The sequence below is a fragment of the Thunnus maccoyii genome, chromosome 23 (assembly GCF_910596095.1).
Source record: "Thunnus maccoyii chromosome 23, fThuMac1.1, whole genome shotgun sequence".
NCBI lineage: Eukaryota > Metazoa > Chordata > Actinopteri > Scombriformes > Scombridae > Thunnus > Thunnus maccoyii.
In genome coordinates, this window is record NC_056555.1 from 13,570,304 (window position 1) to 13,589,988 (window position 19,685).

The 19,685-nt window shown below is 39.7% G+C and overlaps 1 protein-coding gene across 4 annotated transcripts in view; it reads left to right on the top strand.

Moving 5' to 3' along the window:
- wnk1b (WNK lysine deficient protein kinase 1b) overlaps positions 1–19,685 on the top strand; it is a 98,510-nt gene that overhangs the window by 42,523 nt on the left and 36,302 nt on the right. For all 4 annotated transcript variants that reach the window (XM_042402929.1, XM_042402930.1, XM_042402931.1 and 1 more), the window contains exons 3-11: positions 2,813–2,985; positions 8,887–9,107; positions 9,989–10,146; positions 15,101–15,189; positions 15,888–16,027; positions 16,290–16,369; positions 16,638–16,877; positions 17,226–17,298; positions 17,965–18,158. In XM_042402929.1, coding sequence (XP_042258863.1) covers positions 2,813–2,985; positions 8,887–9,107; positions 9,989–10,146; positions 15,101–15,189; positions 15,888–16,027; positions 16,290–16,369; positions 16,638–16,877; positions 17,226–17,298; positions 17,965–18,158 — 1,368 coding nt within the window. The remainder of the gene's footprint in view (positions 1–2,812; positions 2,986–8,886; positions 9,108–9,988; positions 10,147–15,100; positions 15,190–15,887; positions 16,028–16,289; positions 16,370–16,637; positions 16,878–17,225; positions 17,299–17,964; positions 18,159–19,685) is intronic.

Sequence of the window (19,685 nt, forward strand, 5' to 3'; positions counted from 1 at the left end):
TGCAGGTTAACCTGTGAAGACTTTATATTTGGCATGAACTTAATAATTTAGACTCACAGACAAGGTTGCAATCATATTTGGGCTGAAATCCTTTGAGTATTGAGGTTTCATCACCTTATTTTACCGTTGTCAGGCAGCTCTGATTTTGTTTATTTTTGGGGCAGTGATGTGCTGAATGTGTCAGCTACGGTTAGACACAGAGCTGGTGAAGAAACTAGAACCATCAATGTGCAAACACACACAGACAAAAGCAAATAAGCACACAAACACACTCTCCAACTAGAGTGATACACAAGCCTATTGTTGATGCAGCACAAAAACTATAAAATATGTCATTTTAAATCACAACAAGCATCATTTTAACATTAAAGCAAACATGATAATGCTTATAAATGTGTAAACAAACACGTAACACATAGGTTAGACACAGATTAATGCATGAAAGCTTTAACACACATGCAAATCTGCACACACACGCCTACTCACACACTTCTTTACAAGACCTGACCAGCCACAGTCCCCTTTGCATCTGTGTTTATTGAGGTATCAGTGGTAGAGCTGGAATGCCCGTTAAACTGTGTGTGTGTGCATGTGTTGGACTCCTCTAAGACTCTAGTCTGCTACCAGATGGAACAATGTAGACTGTAACTTTCTTTTCTTAGCTTGTTTTGGTCAAGACTCTCAATGGGTGGTTAAGACCACTGCTAATAAAGACTCAGTTAAAGGATGGCACAAAGGTCACAGGCTATGATTCACATCCGAACTACAAGCATATCAGGAACATGAGTTGTAGGAATAACTCAGGCTTTGACATGTGATCCGTTGAACAGTTGGCAGTATTCGTTGGTGGGAAGCCAGTGAGGGATCGCGTCCCTGTTGCTGCACCGGTGACTCCCACTAGTTGGTCAGGGTGCACACATGGAGTGAGGTGGGATATTAGGGGATAGCATGTTACGCCCTCCTGGTAAAGCTCCTCAGTGGCTGGTGGAAAGAAGCAGCTGGTGTCACCATCTGTGTGTCCAAAATCACTCTTGTTTACTGATTTCCTATATAATTAACACTCAGTACTTTACTCATACTTATGAATCCCCATCATTATACATCATTACTGGCAGGTTTGACGTCACAACTGTAATTTTCACATCTATCATGATTAATTGCTAGCAAAAAAGTATTGCACATGCTCTTACGTTTAGAAAAGATTTTTTTTTGCTTTAAAGTTACTACAAGGAACTTTTAGCTGGTTATGAAACTGTCTCATGATGCCTCTGATGCCTCTATGTGACCTAGATAAGCAAACGAGACCATCAGTGAGAAGATTGGCTATTTCTAAATAGTTATTCTAAATGCCTGCCACCGTGTCAGATTCCCTGCAAAATCAGACAAAATGATTTACGGCACGCAGACCGGAAGAGCCTTTGTTTACATGACATGTAGCATTGTAGCATGAGGGAGTACAGAGATGTTATTAGGATGAGGGGAGGACGGGAGGAGGATAGTTCACTTTGTTTGATGACATCGAAAGAAAAGTCAGACTTGTTAGTGAGAGAGAGCAGCGATGGCCGAGCGAGCTAGAGAGTGAATGAAGAGAGCAAGTGGTGGTGTATTGAGAATAAAGGAGTGAATCTGAGAAAAACGTTATTTTCTGATTGTTTCACAGCGGTTATGTTCTAAAGCACAAATAAACACACCCACACCTCCGCACAACCCTGCGGGAAGGTGCCGCGTTGCTAGATGTGGTGGTGAATGCAGCCTTACGTGTAACCGAGGTGTGTGAACGGTACAATAATAAAGTTTACTTTGCTTCACCGTCATCATAACAGCTGTGTTTAAAAAAGAAATATAGTTTTTAAAATAAGTAGCGTCTTTCTTTTACTCGGTGTTCATGGGAAATGCAGTCTTCATTCCGGGAAAACAATACCAGTTTTTTCCACTGGAGCTGCAGTAGTGTACATGCCATAAACACCAGGTTTTTCATTCCATTGTGGGAATTTTTTAGGGCATTATATGGTGCATACATTTTGCAGAATTCAGACATCAAAATAAAGTGGCAAAAAGTAAATATAGTGCACTATATTGTAGATAAGGAACAATTTCCAGTTAGCAGTGGGGTAGGCAGTGACAAAGACCACAGTACAAGAGAGCTGGACAATCCAACTTAAGGAGAGAATGAGCCAAAAAAAACAACCAAAACACACCTAACTTTGCTTCTTGTGTGAATTCAAATCAGTTTATTTATAAATCACTTCTATAAACCAGTTTGTCACCAAGCGCCTCACACAGAAATAAAGTGTTGTACCTCACTGATAAAAAGAAGACAGATCAAAATATAACCTCAGACACACTCTAATGGATTGTTGTGTCTTTTTTGAGTTCAGATGAAAGGACAGTCTACTGTTTTATCCGCATCCTTCCTCAAGCTCACAGCTGCATTTTAGTGTAATTGGGCACCATTTTCAAATGGCGCCTGGTTTCATATTTCATCTGCATTTGTATTTCAGTAGCATGTTTGGATGGTACATCATTATTAGATGTAGAAGATGTTTAGCAGCTGTTTGTCAAACTATGTTTTGTAAGCATTAATTATTTCTCCTCTCTTCCTTTTTTTCTCTTCTGTTAATTAGCTTTCCTCCCTCTCAAACCCCTCCTCTCGCTCGATTTGATTGCAATCACGCTACTATTAATACAACAATGTTTTTATGTGGGTAAATAGTTCTTTCCTCTTTTTGTATTCTCTCTCAGATGAGCAGTGTATTGTTTTTCTTGGTATTGTGTATGCGGGACTAATTTTCCTCTTCTTTCCTGTGTGCAGGATCGTAAGCTGTCGAAGTCGGAACGTCAGCGCTTCAAAGAAGAGGCCGGGATGTTGAAGGGTCTCCAGCATCCTAACATTGTCCGCTTCTATGACTCCTGGGAGGGACCATGCAAAGGAAAGAAATGTATTGTTCTGGTCACTGAGCTCATGACGTCTGGCACGCTTAAAACGTGAGTACGCAAGAGATAAAGTCAATTAACTGAGTGCTCGTTTTAAGACTTTGAAAAAACCAACACATTCTGCTATCCAAAAAGTATTATTGTATATAGCTATAGCAATATAACTATTTACAATATTACCACAGAAAATAAGATCGGCTGAATAAAAGATGTCCCTTGATTCAAGAAAAAACATTTAAAGCTTAACTGATCGGTGTAGAAAAGAAGGAGAATCATCTTGACACATTTGCAGTCTTGCTCATTTATCAGATGAAAGACTATTTGCTTCAGAAGAGCAGTGTCATTACAGATGATGACTCACCTCCAGTTTTTTTATTGGACTGTGAAAATCACACACATATGCCTGTGTCATCTTCTCCGCTGCAACCTTAAAATGATGAAAAGATGATTCTCTACTGCTCCAATCCACTTCCAGAATATTACATAATAAAGCATATTTACTTTTTTGTTCGACTGTAGCATCAAATGCACAAAATAGCTTGATAATGGACTTCATAGCACTTCCCATCATACCCAAGAATCATGGGAAGACCCCTTTCTAATCATGTTACTGTAACTGTACATCTGTGGTTTGCATGTCAATACCAGGGGCGTCTGTCAGTCTCGCTCCTCAGTCTCTGATGTGGAGAATTGATGTGTCTGTGGCCGTCATTGTGTCCACACCGTGAACGCATGCCAGTCTTTGGGCTGCATAGAATAGATGTGAGTCTGCGAATGCAAATGTGATTGTTGAGCTCCTGACACAATAAAAAAAAAAAAAAAGCTAAATGCGGGGCGAGTGCCGCGCGGCGTGCCCCATGCAGTGCGTCGTAGGACATCGGCCCACCTGCCAGCTGCTGCTTCTGCTGCAGATTCCTCTCATTCCTGACTGAGAGACAGACAAGAGGGAGAGACCAAATGAAGCGTGTGGAGGGGAGGGTGGAGGGGTGGACGATGAATGACCAGACTGATAGTTACATACAGTTAGTTTTAGTGACAGAGAGGGAGACTGAAAACAGTCTGATTGGCAGATAGTGAGAGCCAGGAGGCAGCAAGACTAAACAGATCAACACAACTAGTTATACTAGATATATAGTTTATCTACAGCCGGGCAGACTGACTGACACATGAACCACCTGTGACCACAGAGTGAGAGAATTAATCCAGCGTCACACAGCTTCCAAGGGCAGTAGCGCCCTCCACTGGAGAACTTTTTTTTTTTTTTTTTTTTTTTTTTTTTTAAATTTATGAACAAATGCAGAAGTAGACAATCTCAATCCTGCATCTTTCCTGCACTTGTCAAGTCAAACATGTTGGACACACACAGTAATGTAGTAAAATGTTAAATATTTCTGTTTTCCAACTCCTTCTTTCTACTATGTATTTTGTAAAAAAAAAAAAAAAAAGAAAAAAGAAAAGAGAGTATTACAATTCTGAAAGTATACCAGAGTGAATAAAATATTCAGATAAGACCTTGGACGACAACAAATGCAAAAGCTAACGGTAAGCAGGACAGTTATGCCTGCACAACAAGTATGATAATGTGGGAAAATGACTTGGATTAAATCAATTATCAGAAAAAAATGGTATGCTAAGTATACCGCACATAGCTCCAAAACTAGAATTCCCGGACACCGTGGATTATCTAATTATCCTGCACATACATAAAGCATACATAATATAAATTCTTGTAAGTATGAATAGATTAAAGGCTGTAGAGAATTTTTTTTGGCAGTCATCCAGATGAAGACTTGGAAAGGAGAGGGACTCTTGTGTGCTGAAGTGGTGGAAAAAGAAAGAGAGATGACGACAGAGAGGACTGATAGGGAAGGAGAGAGTTGGTGAGGATGGAAATACTGACCAGCGTGGGTTCAGGGTATTAGAGGCCCCTTATCTGTGTGTGTGTGTGTGTGTGTATATATATATGTGTGTGTATGTGAGAGAAAGAGGCAGAAAGGCATGTGTTTGTATAAACGTCTGTTTCTATGTGAATGCTTATCACGTATGTACCGCTCACATAATGTATACACATATTTCTCAAACTGCAGATATATATGTGTGTGTTCGGGTATTTGTGTTGAAAAGAGAGGCACGGTTGAGCGATCGTGTATGGGAGAGATGGTTTGTGCAGTGTCACTCTGGCATCACATGCCACAGGGTTTAACTTGTCTGTCAACACTTTTCAGAAAGGGAGTGAAAGAAAGCAGAGGAGACAAGTGAGGGAGAGGAAGAGGAAGAGAAGAGAGCACAGTTTTTTGTTTTTTTTTTATTATGAGATATGTGAGAAGTAGAAATAAAAGTGTGTGATGGAGTTGGGGTGGATGTAAGGAAGAAGGAGAGGCTGTAAAAAGTTTTTCTTAGCATAAACACTGAAGTTATGAAGATGTGCATTTTTGAGGTATGTTCTCTTAAAAAAATCCCCAAAAGATTATTTTCTGTCTGTTCCTTGCTCTGAAGGCAAAGTATGAAAATATATAAATCCCCCCAGATATTAATTTTTAAAGGGAAAGGAAGATGTTGAGACCCTATTTAGGAAAAATGCCATTTCAGTCATTTTATGCGGCAAAATTGACTAGTTCCAATTTCTAAGTTTCTTGTCTTTGTCCTGTGTGGTTGTGAATTGAATCTCTTTAGTTTTCATGCTGTTGGTTGGACAAAACAAGCGATTTGAAGACATCAACTTGGGCTTTAGGACATTATGGAGGGCATTTTTCACAGTTTTCTGACAATTTGTAGATGAAACAATACATTTATTACTTGAGAAAATAACTGTCAAATGAATTGATAATGAAAATCATCTTTGATCGCAGCCTTATTGTGGGTCATACTCCAACAATCCCGACGGCGTGTCGGTTGACAGCGCCATAGCCTGTGATTTTTAATAAAGTGAATGCATCGCAGGTTGACTGTACTTAGTGTGAACAATGTAGCGAGGCCATTAATCCTGATATATGGGAATTCATCCGAGGCCAAGGACAGAAGAGAGGACGCGCTGCATCTTGTTACATTTTGATTCCAGAGGTCTGCTAGCTGTAGGTCTCTGTGTTGGAGGGTTTGTAGGATGCTGCTGCAGCTGTCCTCATGTAAACTGAGTTTTCACCCAAAATCAGTACTCACAGAGTTAGTGACAGCGGTGAAAGAAGAAAGAGCTTAAGTACATGTAAAAGTCAAACATTGTTTAGCAAATGTTTAGTATTTTTCTTAATTGTTCTTCTTAATCATTTTCTGTCGATTGACTGACAGATTGTCTTGTTTCAGCTCTACTTTTAAATAAATGTAGTATAGTAATAACTATGTGTCCCTGTGAAATGAAGTGGAATAAAAGTATTAAGAAGCATCAAATTGAAACACTCAAAGTACAAATACCTCGAGATGGTACTTAGTACAGTAGCTGAGTTACTGACTCTGCTGGTGAAAACACAGCATCACAGCTATTAACACGCAGTGACGCCGGAGCTCAGTCCAACAATCTGGATCTTTGATGGAGCAGATCGGTTTGTGATGCTGAGTCCATAGTTGTCTGAACTGCTCTTGTCAGCTAAGACAGACTGCAGTCGCTGCATTATTAGAGCAGCTGTTGACTCTCAGGGTCTGTGTGTAAGCGGAGAGCCTCCAGTGATGCTGCAGCCAGACTCACCGATGCTGCTCTGCACCAGGTCAGCTGTCTGGACACAAAACAGGAAAAACAGAGGACACCGCTGGTGGAGACAACAGCATTCTTGGTGGGGTCACTGCGGTTCAGTCAGCTGCAGGACCTTGAACAGATTTAGTTTGAGCTAAATTGAAAGCATGGACATTGAACTAAATGCAGTAATAGAAAAGATCAAGGACAAGGTCGTTTTGAGCTCCAACATCTAAGGCACTTATAATAATAAGAAAAATGAGCTCAAATCAAAATTCTTCTGCTCGCTGTGATGCTGTGAAATTTACACATACCAGCTAAATTAAACAAATCAAAAAGATGATGAGTCATGGAACGGTTGAGCTCCTTTGAATCCTCCTCATCGCTTGGTTGATCAGAGAAAGACGAAGGAGTAAACCCCGCTTCTCTCTGTTTGATTTCTTCTGTTCGGTACTTGAATGTAGCAGAAAAGCTGTGAAGAGAAAAAAAAGCACACAAGTCTCCAGCTGATAAGAGAAAATGGGAAACACTTTGCCTAGAATTTAAACATTGATTTTAAATGAGCTTATCAAGAGTGGCAGTCTATGAATTATGAATGAGTTTTCACAGAGCTTTTAAACAGAAGTTTTGACAGAAGCCTTTTCATCCAATAATTGCATCTAATTTAATCAATAATAATAAAAAACAGCTGTATGTTTGAAGTCATTTGACAGTGAATAAGAGAAACGCTCAATCTGGAAACACCGCAAACTGGAAAACATTTCACATACTGTCAAATTCCCGTCCTGTTCTCCCTGTATTCCTGTTTCCTCCCACATCCCAAAGACATACAAACTAGGTTGACTGGAAACTGTGGAAATTGAAAATCTGTCGTCAAGGATGTTTCCCTTCCACCCACTATGCTGGGAGAGCTTCCAGACCCCCGTAACTCTAGACAGGAATAAAGACAATAGGATTCAAAATAGAACAATTACACATTAAATGAAACCTCATTGTTCTCAATCCAGAAGATTAGAAGGCTTTAAGAATAAGTGGCATAAATATAATGTAATACAGCTAATGTTTACCATCAGATCAGTGGGCATCTGTGCTGTCCTGACTCTTAGAAACACTGGGAAGAATTTTCTATTAAAAACCACATAAAAAATATATGAGGATGTTAACTAGCATGGCTGCTATTGTTTCACTAGAGTTTGCTTAAAAAGTGACATTTACATGAGGTTGTAATTTAATATTGTTGCATTTTGTGTGAAGAAATTAAATACATTAGAATTCCTCTTTGTTCTAATATTCCAGTGGATATTTTCCATGCATGCAATGTCAGTTTCTAATCATTTGTTGTTGTTTGTTGTGTGCACATTCATGTCTGTACTGTATGAGCATTTATGATGCATCTCTTTAAAGCCGCTATAATCGATAATTTTATACAATTTACAGTATCAGATTGTGACAAAGTCTGTAATGTGAGAGGCTTCACAGCGAGTTTCATCCTGCAGCCTTTACTGTTTTGGTTCACTCTCATAGTGTAATTTTCAGCTATAACAGGCAGCTGTGCGCTACCTGCTCAGCACTAAACGGCAGACAGACACAGTTAGTGACTAGCTGGTGAACATAGTGGAACATTTAGCAGCTAAAGAGCCAGAAATTTCCCTCAGGAGTTAGTGGAGACCAAAAACAGAGCTAAAAGTAAGTCAATTTTAGTACTTTGTGTGTTCATAACCAACTGTTTCCTAACAATTTCACCATATGAACTTAAATTGTAGTGATATGTCAATGTTTTGTTTACAAATTGTTTCCGTTTGCCCCCAAAAGGCCAAAAAAATCAGTTTAAGCTGGAATTGTCAGACTGTAATCCACTTTGGTTGTATAAGCTTTAATCTTTAATTGAAGTATTATCCGTATTTCTGCTACTACTTCTGTCTCTCCATGCCTTGCTTTGGCATAATTAATTAAACTCCTGGTTGGGTTTAAATGTCCCACAATAAGTTTACTATACAGCCCTCAACTTCAATGAAATGGTGCCACACTGTTCATATAATTTGATGCGTAATAGTTGTTTGCTAAAATTGTTCTGCTTTTTTTTTTTGTAGCTGTTGCACTCGTACACAACGACTTTCAAAGAGATCCGGAAATGTTGGCAGTTATTGTTTTGGCCACTTGAGCAGGATACATAACTGATGACAGGCTGTTGACGGGTTGAACCTGCTGCTCTCTCTCTCTTTAGTTTTGTACACTTAATCTCGCTTTGTTGAATGACACGCTCATTTACGTGCCTTCTCTTCGTCCTGCAGCTACCTGAAGCGTTTCAAGGTGATGAAAATCAAGGTTCTGCGTTCGTGGTGCAGACAGATCCTCAAAGGCCTTCACTTCCTACACACCAGAGCTCCACCCATCATTCACAGAGACCTGAAATGCGACAACATCTTTATCACAGGACCCACGGGGTCGGTCAAGATAGGAGACCTGGGGTTAGCCACGCTGAAGAGGGCCTCCTTCGCCAAGAGCGTCATAGGTAGGAAGATCTCTCACGTGCAGACAGACCTGCAGTAGTCAGACTCAAGCCTGTGTATCAGAAATGTTTAGGTTTGTGAAAGTCACATACTGTAATTTACGTGGGTTTGTCATAACAATAACCGTTTTACATGCTTACATACTGCTTCTAAAATTTCTAGTTGTAAAAGCAAACAGCACATATTTGAAACACACACCAGTCAGTCTGCTAGTAATCTAGGATTAAGCTGTCTAGAGATGCATACACGCGCCAAAGATATGCCGCACACACACACACACCCCCTCCATCCTTTTATAATACACTCTTGAGCACACAAGTCGAGTATCCGCTGTGCTCCATATAATAACTCTGCCTTCTTACAGTAGTCTCGCTGTACAGTTAACCACAGGTATTCTGGTATTCGCTCATATTCTCACATACACAGCGCATGGAAGCACATATTCTGGTGCGCTTGAGGCAAGAATGAAGTGCTTAGTCAATCTAGCAGCTGCTTTGTAGTGATTAAGCTGTTCTCAAGTATTCAGACACTTATCAAAAAACCACACACACTTAAACAAACGTGCGTTCACATATGCAACATTTCAGGCTAGTATGCAGTATCAGAAGTGAGTTTGTGATGTTAAATTTCTGGATTTTCTAAAGCATTTTAAAGATTTAAGTCCTGGCTTCACTGTAACTATTGCATTATGTGTCACAGAACAGAAGCTGTGAATTTACTGTGTATTCCCTGAGAGTTTTTTTTCTCGATGTCCCTTTTTCTGTCGTCTGTGACGACATTTACAGTTAAAGACATTCCCACACTCCAAAATAAGCAAAAAATAAGGGTTTTAAATTGTCAGCATGATGCACAAGGTCACGGTTTCTCCTCTCCTTATCATCAGGTACCCCAGAGTTTATGGCTCCGGAGATGTACGAGGAGAAGTATGATGAATCCGTAGACGTCTACGCCTTCGGGATGTGTATGTTGGAGATGGCTACCTCAGAGTACCCCTACTCTGAATGTCAAAACGCTGCCCAGATCTACAGACGAGTTACCAGCGTGAGTCTGAATTTCTAGTACAGCATGTGACAGAGAGTGAAATCTATTTCTTGCACCTGTGACATTCATGGGTTGTACCTAAAAGCCTTGTTTGTGTTTTTTTTTGGTCTCCATCTTCCTCCACTCAGCTCTCTCTACCACTCTCCCCCCCCCTACTTGTTTACAGCCTACAGTATATTAATAAGTTTGGCATGAGCTGCAGGAGATCCACTCATATGACTTTGCTTTTGCACTGATTAGTCTCTCTCTCTCTCTTTCTCCCTCCCAACTCTCCCTCTCTCTCTCTCTGTCTAAATATAAAAAAACTGAGAAAACACTAGAGGAGAACATTTTTGGCTGCATTTTTTTCTCCGCCGCTAGAGAGCAATACCAAGCAAGCCATGTCACATTAGGGCCAAAAAAAATGTGCCCTCAAGAGATGTTTTGTTGACCTTGAACATGGCAACCTGACCCTGGGGTCACGCAGTGGCTGATAAGTTGAAAATAAATGCAGAGATTTGATATATATGAGCAATTTTCTTTTAAAAAAATGAAATTCAGCATCACAAAAAGGTTTTATACTGGCTTGAATTGAGTAAAAATGACATAAGCTTGGCATCATTTATTCAGTTTCATCATTTTTGTCGTCTTTTTTGATTTTCTCATAGGCAGCAACAAGTCCATCAACCACAACTAGTAAAACTCTTATTTATCTGTCTGTTTATTGACAGTCAGGAAGCCTCTTGAATCAACTCATCGGATGGAAATGTACCAAATGCACTCTTAGGTTTTGTAACATTTCCAAGTTTCGCTAAAATATAGATGACAGTTGGCTGGAAGCACCGACTGAAAAACAAAACAAAAAAGCAAAATGAGACAGAGACCAAAACACAGACAGAGAGGACAACAGATGCAATCAGAGGCTGTTTTTAAGTTGAGTGCTGCTGAGGTCATCAACTCAACAGCGCGCGCACGCACGCACACACACACACACACGCGCACACACACACAGACAGACAGACAGAGGCAGATGAGAGCTGTCTCCCGCCTCTCCTCATGGGAGTTCAGTTATGTGGAGGCTGACAGGGATTGTTAATGGACCAAAGGAATTTACTAGAAATCTCTCTCTCTCTCTGTCTGTCTCTCTCTCTGTCTGTCTCTCTCTCTGTCTCTCTCTCTCTCTCTCTTTCTCTTTTTTCTCTCCATCCTTCCTTCTATCCTGTTCCTATCCTGGTCCTTCCATTATTTCTATTTTTCTCTCTGCATCTTTCTACCTCGCTACATTTCTGTTCACTATAAGCTCATAAAAAGTATAACATTAAATATTGTTTTTTTAGTAATTCAGTGAAATAAGGATTTCAAGCAACTATTATCCTTAAATATTTGCCGTTTATAGCTTATAGGTTAGTGCTACATCCCTCACAGCTAAAACAAGTGCAGTGAAGTTAACATGAAAATTTAATGGTAACTTCAGACTCACTGGCATGTTTTTTTTATTTTTTAATTCAATGAGAATACCAAATAAAACCTGATGTGTTGCAAACCTATTATTATTTTCTATTTCAGTACTTAAGACAGTGCTAGTTAGACAAAGAGTTATGAATTACTCTTATACGCTTTAATGTATATTCTGTTTCAATCTTCAGTTCAGTAATGAAATTTGAATGGATAAAATCCTCTCAGTGTCCATCCATCCTATCTGACCGGCTAAATTCAAATTGAAGGGATTTGGATTAAGATCGCCTCTCTGCCTCTTACCACCGCTGTGGGAGAGAAGAGGCAGTTCCTCTGTCTCTCTGTCCGCTGTGATCGCTCTGTGTCTGAATCTCTCGTTTCAATTTTAAAAAAGCGTTTTTATGCAGAATACATTCAAACACGTCAGTATATTTCAGAATACAGAATGTCCATCTGACCTTCTGTCTGCACCCATATCTTCTCTCTCTCTCTCTCTCTCTCTCTATTCCTTACTCTCACTCACACAAACTGAAATCACATCACAGATTTGGTTGAGCCATATTAAATTTATCGTAGTGACCTCAGCCTTTGAGTTCACGACTCTGATTGTGCGTGTTTGTTTATGTGTGTGGGTACGCTGAAAGTCATTTTTTTTAACCAGTCAACACAACATTTAGCCAAAACAACCATTTTGCAATCAGTTGTCCGTGTGTGTGTGTGTGTGTGTGTGTGTGTGTGTGTGTGTGTGTGTGTGTGTGTTATTGTCACACACATGCACATACAACCTTGTGACAGCCCCTCAGGGTGCCCCAGGCACCTGCTCCCTTTCATTTCGCTGCCTAATCCATCCTCACAGCTCTCCATCCTCCATTTTTCTCTCTCTCTCTCTCCTCACAAAGTCACCCCTGATGTGTTCAATCAGTAACTTTTTGAAAATAAAATAACTGTAATCACTGCAAGGCAAACGTAGAGACTCCACAATAAGGTAAACTACCTCTTTTCAGTACCAGTTCATTGTTGATGGGTTATTAAGCTGACAGGTACCTTCTAACTCTGACAGGTTGCAGTCTCCACAGCTGACAGGATTTGTTTTTTCTTTCAATGTTTCTTTATGAAGGTTAGCTGTAATTTCTGCTTTTTTATTCTGGATATTTTTCTTTTTGTCTTGATCGTCTCTGTGCTGATACCAGACTGTGGGAATCGCCACCAATTGATCTGTCAATTTGACACAAAGACATCAAGAAAGATTTCAACTGTATGTACAGAATAGTCTACAGTATTTTTCCCTACATGAGTATTGCCTCTTAAAATACACTCAATTATCATATTGTGCCCTCTTTTTAATTTTAATATAGTTCAGAAAGGCTCTGAGCCCTTTTTTTTTTTTATTTTTTCCATATCTAAAAGGCAGTATGCTTTATGGCTTTATTTAATTTAATAGCTAACATACAGTGTTGTTGCCGTGCTTCATGTTCCTTCTTCTAGAACATTCCTTACCTCCAATCAGCCTTGTTAAACCAAAATCTAGCTTTCTCTCTCTCTTTCTAACCCTCCCTTCTTCTGTCATACTTAATACCATTACTTCCTCCATCAGTCCTAACTTTGTTTGGCCCTGGAATCTCAGAACGTGTGTGTGTGTGTGTGTGTGTGTGCATGTGTGAAAGAGAGAGAGAGAGAGAGATGGGGGGTTGTTATGTAATGGTGAACTCAGGGGTAGCAGGAGAGAAACGGGCCATGAAAGAAAAAGAAAAGAGGGAAGGGAAGACCGGTCTGGAGGAAACGAGCAGAGGGAGGTGGTCATTTACTGGCACAAACAGGTTGAGATAAACAGTCTGTATTTCAGACGAGTCAGTTCGCCAACCAGTTTTGACTAAAAACAATTTTTTTCCAAGACATGTCAGTCAAACAACTGTCTAGTTCACTTGTCTGAGCACTCTTTAGGTAAGTTGCTCACCTTTTTATTTGATAAATCATTTATCTTTCTTTCTACTTGTCTGATCTGTCATTTAGCTGTTTGATATTTTAACTAATAGCAAGTTATTGTGTCTTAACACTGATCTAAAATGCGACTCCTCTTTACTCTCTTTTACTTTGGCTTTCTCATGTTCATCCTGCATTTTTAAACTTATGTTTTGTGAGTTTTTATTGCCTCTGATTCTTGCTCATGTCTGTTAGTCGGTTTGTGAAGTTGTATTTGATATAATCTGTGTGATTTGAGGAAATACATATCTAAGAAAAAGTTTTGAACTGTGTTAATTACCTGAATGTCTTGTTGATTATTTATACTAATTTAATAACTGCATTCCAGCTAGGAGATTTTACACAGAACAAGCAAATTCATCTAATTTAATTAGATGACAGACTAGAAAGTTTGTTTATATGTTATGTACGTAAAAATGCTTGACAGATGGAGTGATTTTCTGGAATATTTTATTTTCTATTGCTTCCTCTACTTTAATCAGGATTTAGCTTTTATCTCTGTACAGTATTTGCTTCAGTCTCTATTTTGCTCCTTAGTTAACAGCATTCCTGCTACTAGCTCGGTCATTGAAATGCCTTCCGACGAGCTGTTAAACTGATCCTCTGTTGGACTCTTCCTTGGCCATAATCATACTTTTTTTTATGGCAAAAGAACATTTCCACATAGTATAATGAAGCACTAAAACTAATCTTTTCTGGATTAGTTTGCACCATTTTTTTTTTCCTACAAAAAGGATTTCCATTATTGCCTTTTCCTATTAACAAGCATTAGATGTACCTTTTCACAGTGCCAAGCTTCAGAATGGGTCCCTGTGAATGTCTTTTATTGGTGTTGTCCTTCAAAATGTTCCCTAGTGGCTCTGAATGGCTGATTCACTATTTATTCCTGAGAGGGTTTATGTGGGATTTAACCCTGGAACATAAAATTACTGAAGTCTTACTGTAGGACCTCTGTCTGACAAACATTTAACCTTCATAAAAAACATAAAGCAAAATATTCAATTTGCATGGCTCATCAATTTAAAATACAATGCTATTTCACAGACTCAGTTCAGTTGAATTTAATTAGTATCAGTTAATCCCACACTATATAATAGGAATTTGGCATTTAAGTCTTATGACATTTTCCAATTTGTTTCATTTTTCCATTTTGAGACTGTTCCCACATTTCTGTGGTCCTGTTTTCTATTTTCCTATATAGAAGAATACTTTTATCACATACAGAGGAAAAACTAAAGGAGCGAGCAAACAGATGTGTTTTCTGGAAGAAAATTAAGATTCAGAGAATGAATGTGCAGTGTGTGTGTATATATGTGTGTATGTGTGTGTGTGTATATATGTGTGAATTAAAACATAGCAGCCACCGGGTAAATGTCTCCTATGCATTAGTGAGAAAGATCATGTCTGGGTTTTAGTTCTTCTCGAACTCCAGCGTGCATGTGTGTGTGCGTGTGTGTGCGTGTGTGTGTGTGTGTGTGTGGCTCTGTCTCTAAAAGGTTCCGTGTCTTCACTGCTCTTGTGTCTGTGTGATTGTGTGCAGGGAGTGAAGCCTGGCAGTTTTGACAAGGTAGCCATTCCTGAGGTAAAGGAAATCATAGAGGGCTGCATCAGAACGAACAAAGATGAGAGGTGAGACACACACACACACACGCACACACACACACACACACACACACACACACACACACACACACACACAGAATGTTAAACCCAAAACCAAATCTGTTGATATATAGTTATTTCTGTGGATTTTTGGATATGACAATCATCACTACACTTAGTAACGTCTGATGATACAAGTTCAGGAAGTTTTTGTCCACTTTAAGCAAAGTCATTCTCCCTCTAAATCCTGTTCTAATTCACAGTTTCTTGGTTATCTAAATAGTGCTCTGTTCTCTCGCTTTCCCCATGCCATCGGTGTGCCAAAACATCCACCTCCTCCCTCGCTGGCACTCTTTCCTTTTGCCCCCCCTCCCTGCTTCGTTTTATTGTCCAAAATTTAGTTATCTTGGTCTTTTGGCGAGAAATAGTCATCTGATTGGTTGTCAGTCGTCCAGCCACAGTGCATTCATAGCTGACTCTCATTTCAAGGATCGCTAATGCTTTTCTCCTGAACGTTTTTCTTTGTTAAAAATCATCCGCCTCTGCATACTTCACGACACACTATAATGTGAAACAGTGTATAGGTTGAAAAATCTACTTCTCTCTCATCAGCTGCATTTTTTTTAACATTTCTTTTCACCTCTCTCTTTGTTCCAGTGACACTGATGTTTAGCTGGATGATTCCTCTCTTACATGTCTTATCTTTTTGTCTCCCGTTTTTCTAGGTATGCTATAAAGATCCTGTTGAACCATGCATTCTTCCAAGAGGACACTGGGGTCAGGGTTGAACTGGCAGAAGAGGATGATGGGGAAATGATCGCAATCAAACTCTGGCTCAGGATAGAAGACGTCAAGAAGCTCAAAGGTTAGAAATAATATCTTTCTGACTGGCTCACATTCAGATCTGTTGTAAAAATATCTGATAAAAGCAAACATGTAACTATATATGTCATAAATCTTATATTAAAGGGCAATAGTTCTTTATAGCTGTTATAAAAAAATCTGTCAACCCTCTTACCCACCCTCTTGTAGTGAAAAACCATTGATGTTATATTAGGATATTAATTATTCCAAGTAAATATAAGACAGACACCTGCCTGACCAGCCACCTGTAATTTGCTTTTCAGGAAAATACAAAGACAACGAAGCCATCGAGTTCTCCTTTGACCTGAACAAAGATGTCCCTGAAGATGTGGCCCAGGAAATGGTATTATGGGAGGGATTCATAGAGGAGGGATTCATAAGGGATAGATGTATGGTGGTGTGGATAAGTGGGAGGGAGGGAGGGTTGGATTTAGGTGAGAGAGAATAGAAAGGGAGAGATGGGAAAAGTAGCAACTGATGCATAAAATGTAGACAGCAGATAGATAGATGGTTGGTGAGATGGACAGGAGATAAATGATAGATGGAGGTGAGTAATGGTGCATATTTTGTTGAAAGGTAATATGCGTGACTTTACCTAAAACCATCCCCAGGTTGAGTCTGGCTATGTTGCTGAGGGTGACCACAAGACCATGGCCAAGGCTATCAAGGACCGCGTATCTCTGATCCGGAGGAAGAGAGAACAGAGACAGCTGGTACGAGAGGAACAGGAGAAGAGAAAATTGGAGGCGGAACAACAACAGCTGCAGCAGCAACAACAACAACAGCAGCAGCAACAACAACAACAACAACAACAACAGCAACAAGAAACACTCAAAACTTCACACACACAGGTTCGTTGGACAGTTGATGAGCATGATTTTATTGTAAGTTTTTTATGTGTTTCAAATCAGTTTGTATGTATATTTGTAGCTGTGTAACTTTGATTAGTTGTGTGTAAAGTTCATAAAAAGACACTTGCAAATGATTTGGCTCAATATTTATCACAGCAAGTCTTTATCCTTGAAGTCCCATTCTGAAATTGATATGTGGTGCCATTCGCACCTGGCCACTAGAGTCCACATGGTCCTTGTTCCAGTTGTAGCATTTTGTATTCAAATGTATAAACCATGTGGGAAATATGAATTTTGTCCTTATTTTACTTTAGTTTAACCTCAGCTTGTATTCTTTTCTGTCTCTAGGCAGAGACAGAGGAGACTGAAGTGGAGCAGCAGCAGCAGCTTCACTATCAGCAGAGCGGCATCTCGCACACATGTAAGACAAATACTGCAAATAACTGCAAATAGAGATTTAGAACAGCACCCCGTCGTCACATTCTGCACGGTGGTTTCTATTTTCATATGTTTCTGCTTCCGAAGGTCCTTTGATAGTTTAGCACACTGTGTATCTACCATGAAGATCGAATTTAGGTTGTAAAAGATGGTCGCAATGTTGTTTAATTTATATTTCTCTTGTAACAACATGATGCTGTAGAATGTAAGAAAGCAGAAACAATCTATAGTGTATGACGCTAATGAAGGCAAAGTAGCTAGGAACATTATGGGAATAAAGCTTGCTATATTGGAGAAGAATTATGCATCTTATCTTCCAGTAAATCAAGGACAGCCATGGTTGAGTTGCTGTTTAAATATGCCATATAATTTCCAATCATCCTGTTTTAAATTGAAAACACATTTTAACTCATTCCCAATGGATTTATTTGCATGCCAATACATTTTTCATAAAGCCAAACCTGTTGTGCCCTAACATAACTAGCTGTAAACTCACTTATATCAAGTTTGAGATTTGCATAGAAATAAGATTATCTCCACATCAAAGTAGGTTTTTATAACTTGATTGTGAGTTTGATAATTGTAGAAAAAGGAAGGACAGAAGAAAAGGTTACCCTGCTTATTTCAATTTTCTCCGTGTCTCTCTCAGCTGAAGGAGGCATGGACAGCGGCCAGGGTTCCTCGGTGTTCTCCTCAGACTCCCCCCACCTGGGTCAGCTGACCATGTCGTACAGCTGCCCCCCTTCCTCCCAGCCCCCCTCCCAGTCCCAAACCCCTTACCCCTCTGCCCCCTCCGCTACCCTGCAGCAACACCCGGCCTACGCCCAGCCGCCGCAGCCAATGGTGAGTGGTGACGTCATCCAAATCAGACATCACACGTGTACGTTTCGGGTTGTCACATCTGTGAGGGTGTGCTATACTCACAGCTGTGTTGAAATTGACTCGTCGGTTTGAAGTGAGCACTGCATGGTGTGTTGGAGTGGGAGTGAGCTTGAGTGGAGTTTGCAGTGTTTGTGAATGGGGTGGGAATTGCTTGTTATGCGTTGAGCTAAATACACAAGAGCATGCCGGTGATGGGCTTTTATTCGGAGATGATCACCTTTGACCTCAACGCCCATTGAGGCATGTAACCTGTAGTATTACACATAGAGAAAGCAACACATTTGCCAAACACATCAAATTCAGTTTGTCAGCCAACATTTCAGCCACTTATTAGGTTATAACAATGTCCGATCAAGTTTTCAGCTAGTCACAAAGTCTGTTAGTCAGTAGACAACCACTTACTTTGGTAGTATACCAGTCCTCTGTTGTATTTCATCTTAGATGTCTGTCAGTCACTCTCTCTTCAACCTCCCAGATGTCATGTATCCCTCTTATCCTCAATCCTGTCATTTTATCCACCAGTTACCTCTTTCACTGTCCTTCCCTCAATCCTCCTTGTACTGTATGTTAAAATCCATTTTTCTCTGTTGTGTTCCCTCTTAGTTCTTGTGTTGGTTGTTCATTCAATTACTTTTCTTTAAGTATTAGTTAAGTTATATATTGTCTTGTTTTCATATTTTCAAACCTTTTTTATACATTAATAACCTGACATATTTGCTTGTACGGAGCCCCCCAGTACTTTTGTGTTACCTCACAATACATTTGCATTCCCTTGCATTAGTTTTGCATTCCCATGCAACATCGTCATTTCATCTCACATGCCCTGACATGAAGTTATATATGTGTCTGTGTATATACATATATATATAATATATAAGCTGTGGACAGGTGGCTACATTTCAGGTGAACTTGTGTGGTTAGAATATCTAACGTAACCATCGAATGTCCCCCAGCAGCATCCTGCAGATTACTGTACTGCTTTCTCCTGGAGAGATGTCTTGATCTAAGGATTTGTTTAAGTTTACTCTCACTAATTACATTACCATGCCTATTGAGCAGTAGTGCTGTATCAGCATACTTAATGCCCAGTTCAAAGTAAAATTCAATGAGCTGATCCATACTGGGGTGTTGCGCTGGGCAGAAATAGACATGTGGCTAAGAAGGAATGGAAGAAGGAAAGTATTGCGAGGTAATGCAACATTTATTGTGAGAGAATGCAAAGAAAAAACCTCGCTGTGACCCTTGGGGGGGGGGGGCTCCGTATGCTTAGACACACATTTACTCTCATGTTATGTAATCTTTGCTCATGCAGAGGTGTCATATTCAGGAGAGTTTGCCAAACAAGTGGAAGACATTTGAAAGTTATTTACTCACTTAAATCTAATATTGTCTATTCATATAATATTGTATTGCTATATTGTTTGTTTTTACTGTATATAAAGGTTTTTTCCAAATAGAGAATTCACCTCTGATATGGCAGAAAACCTT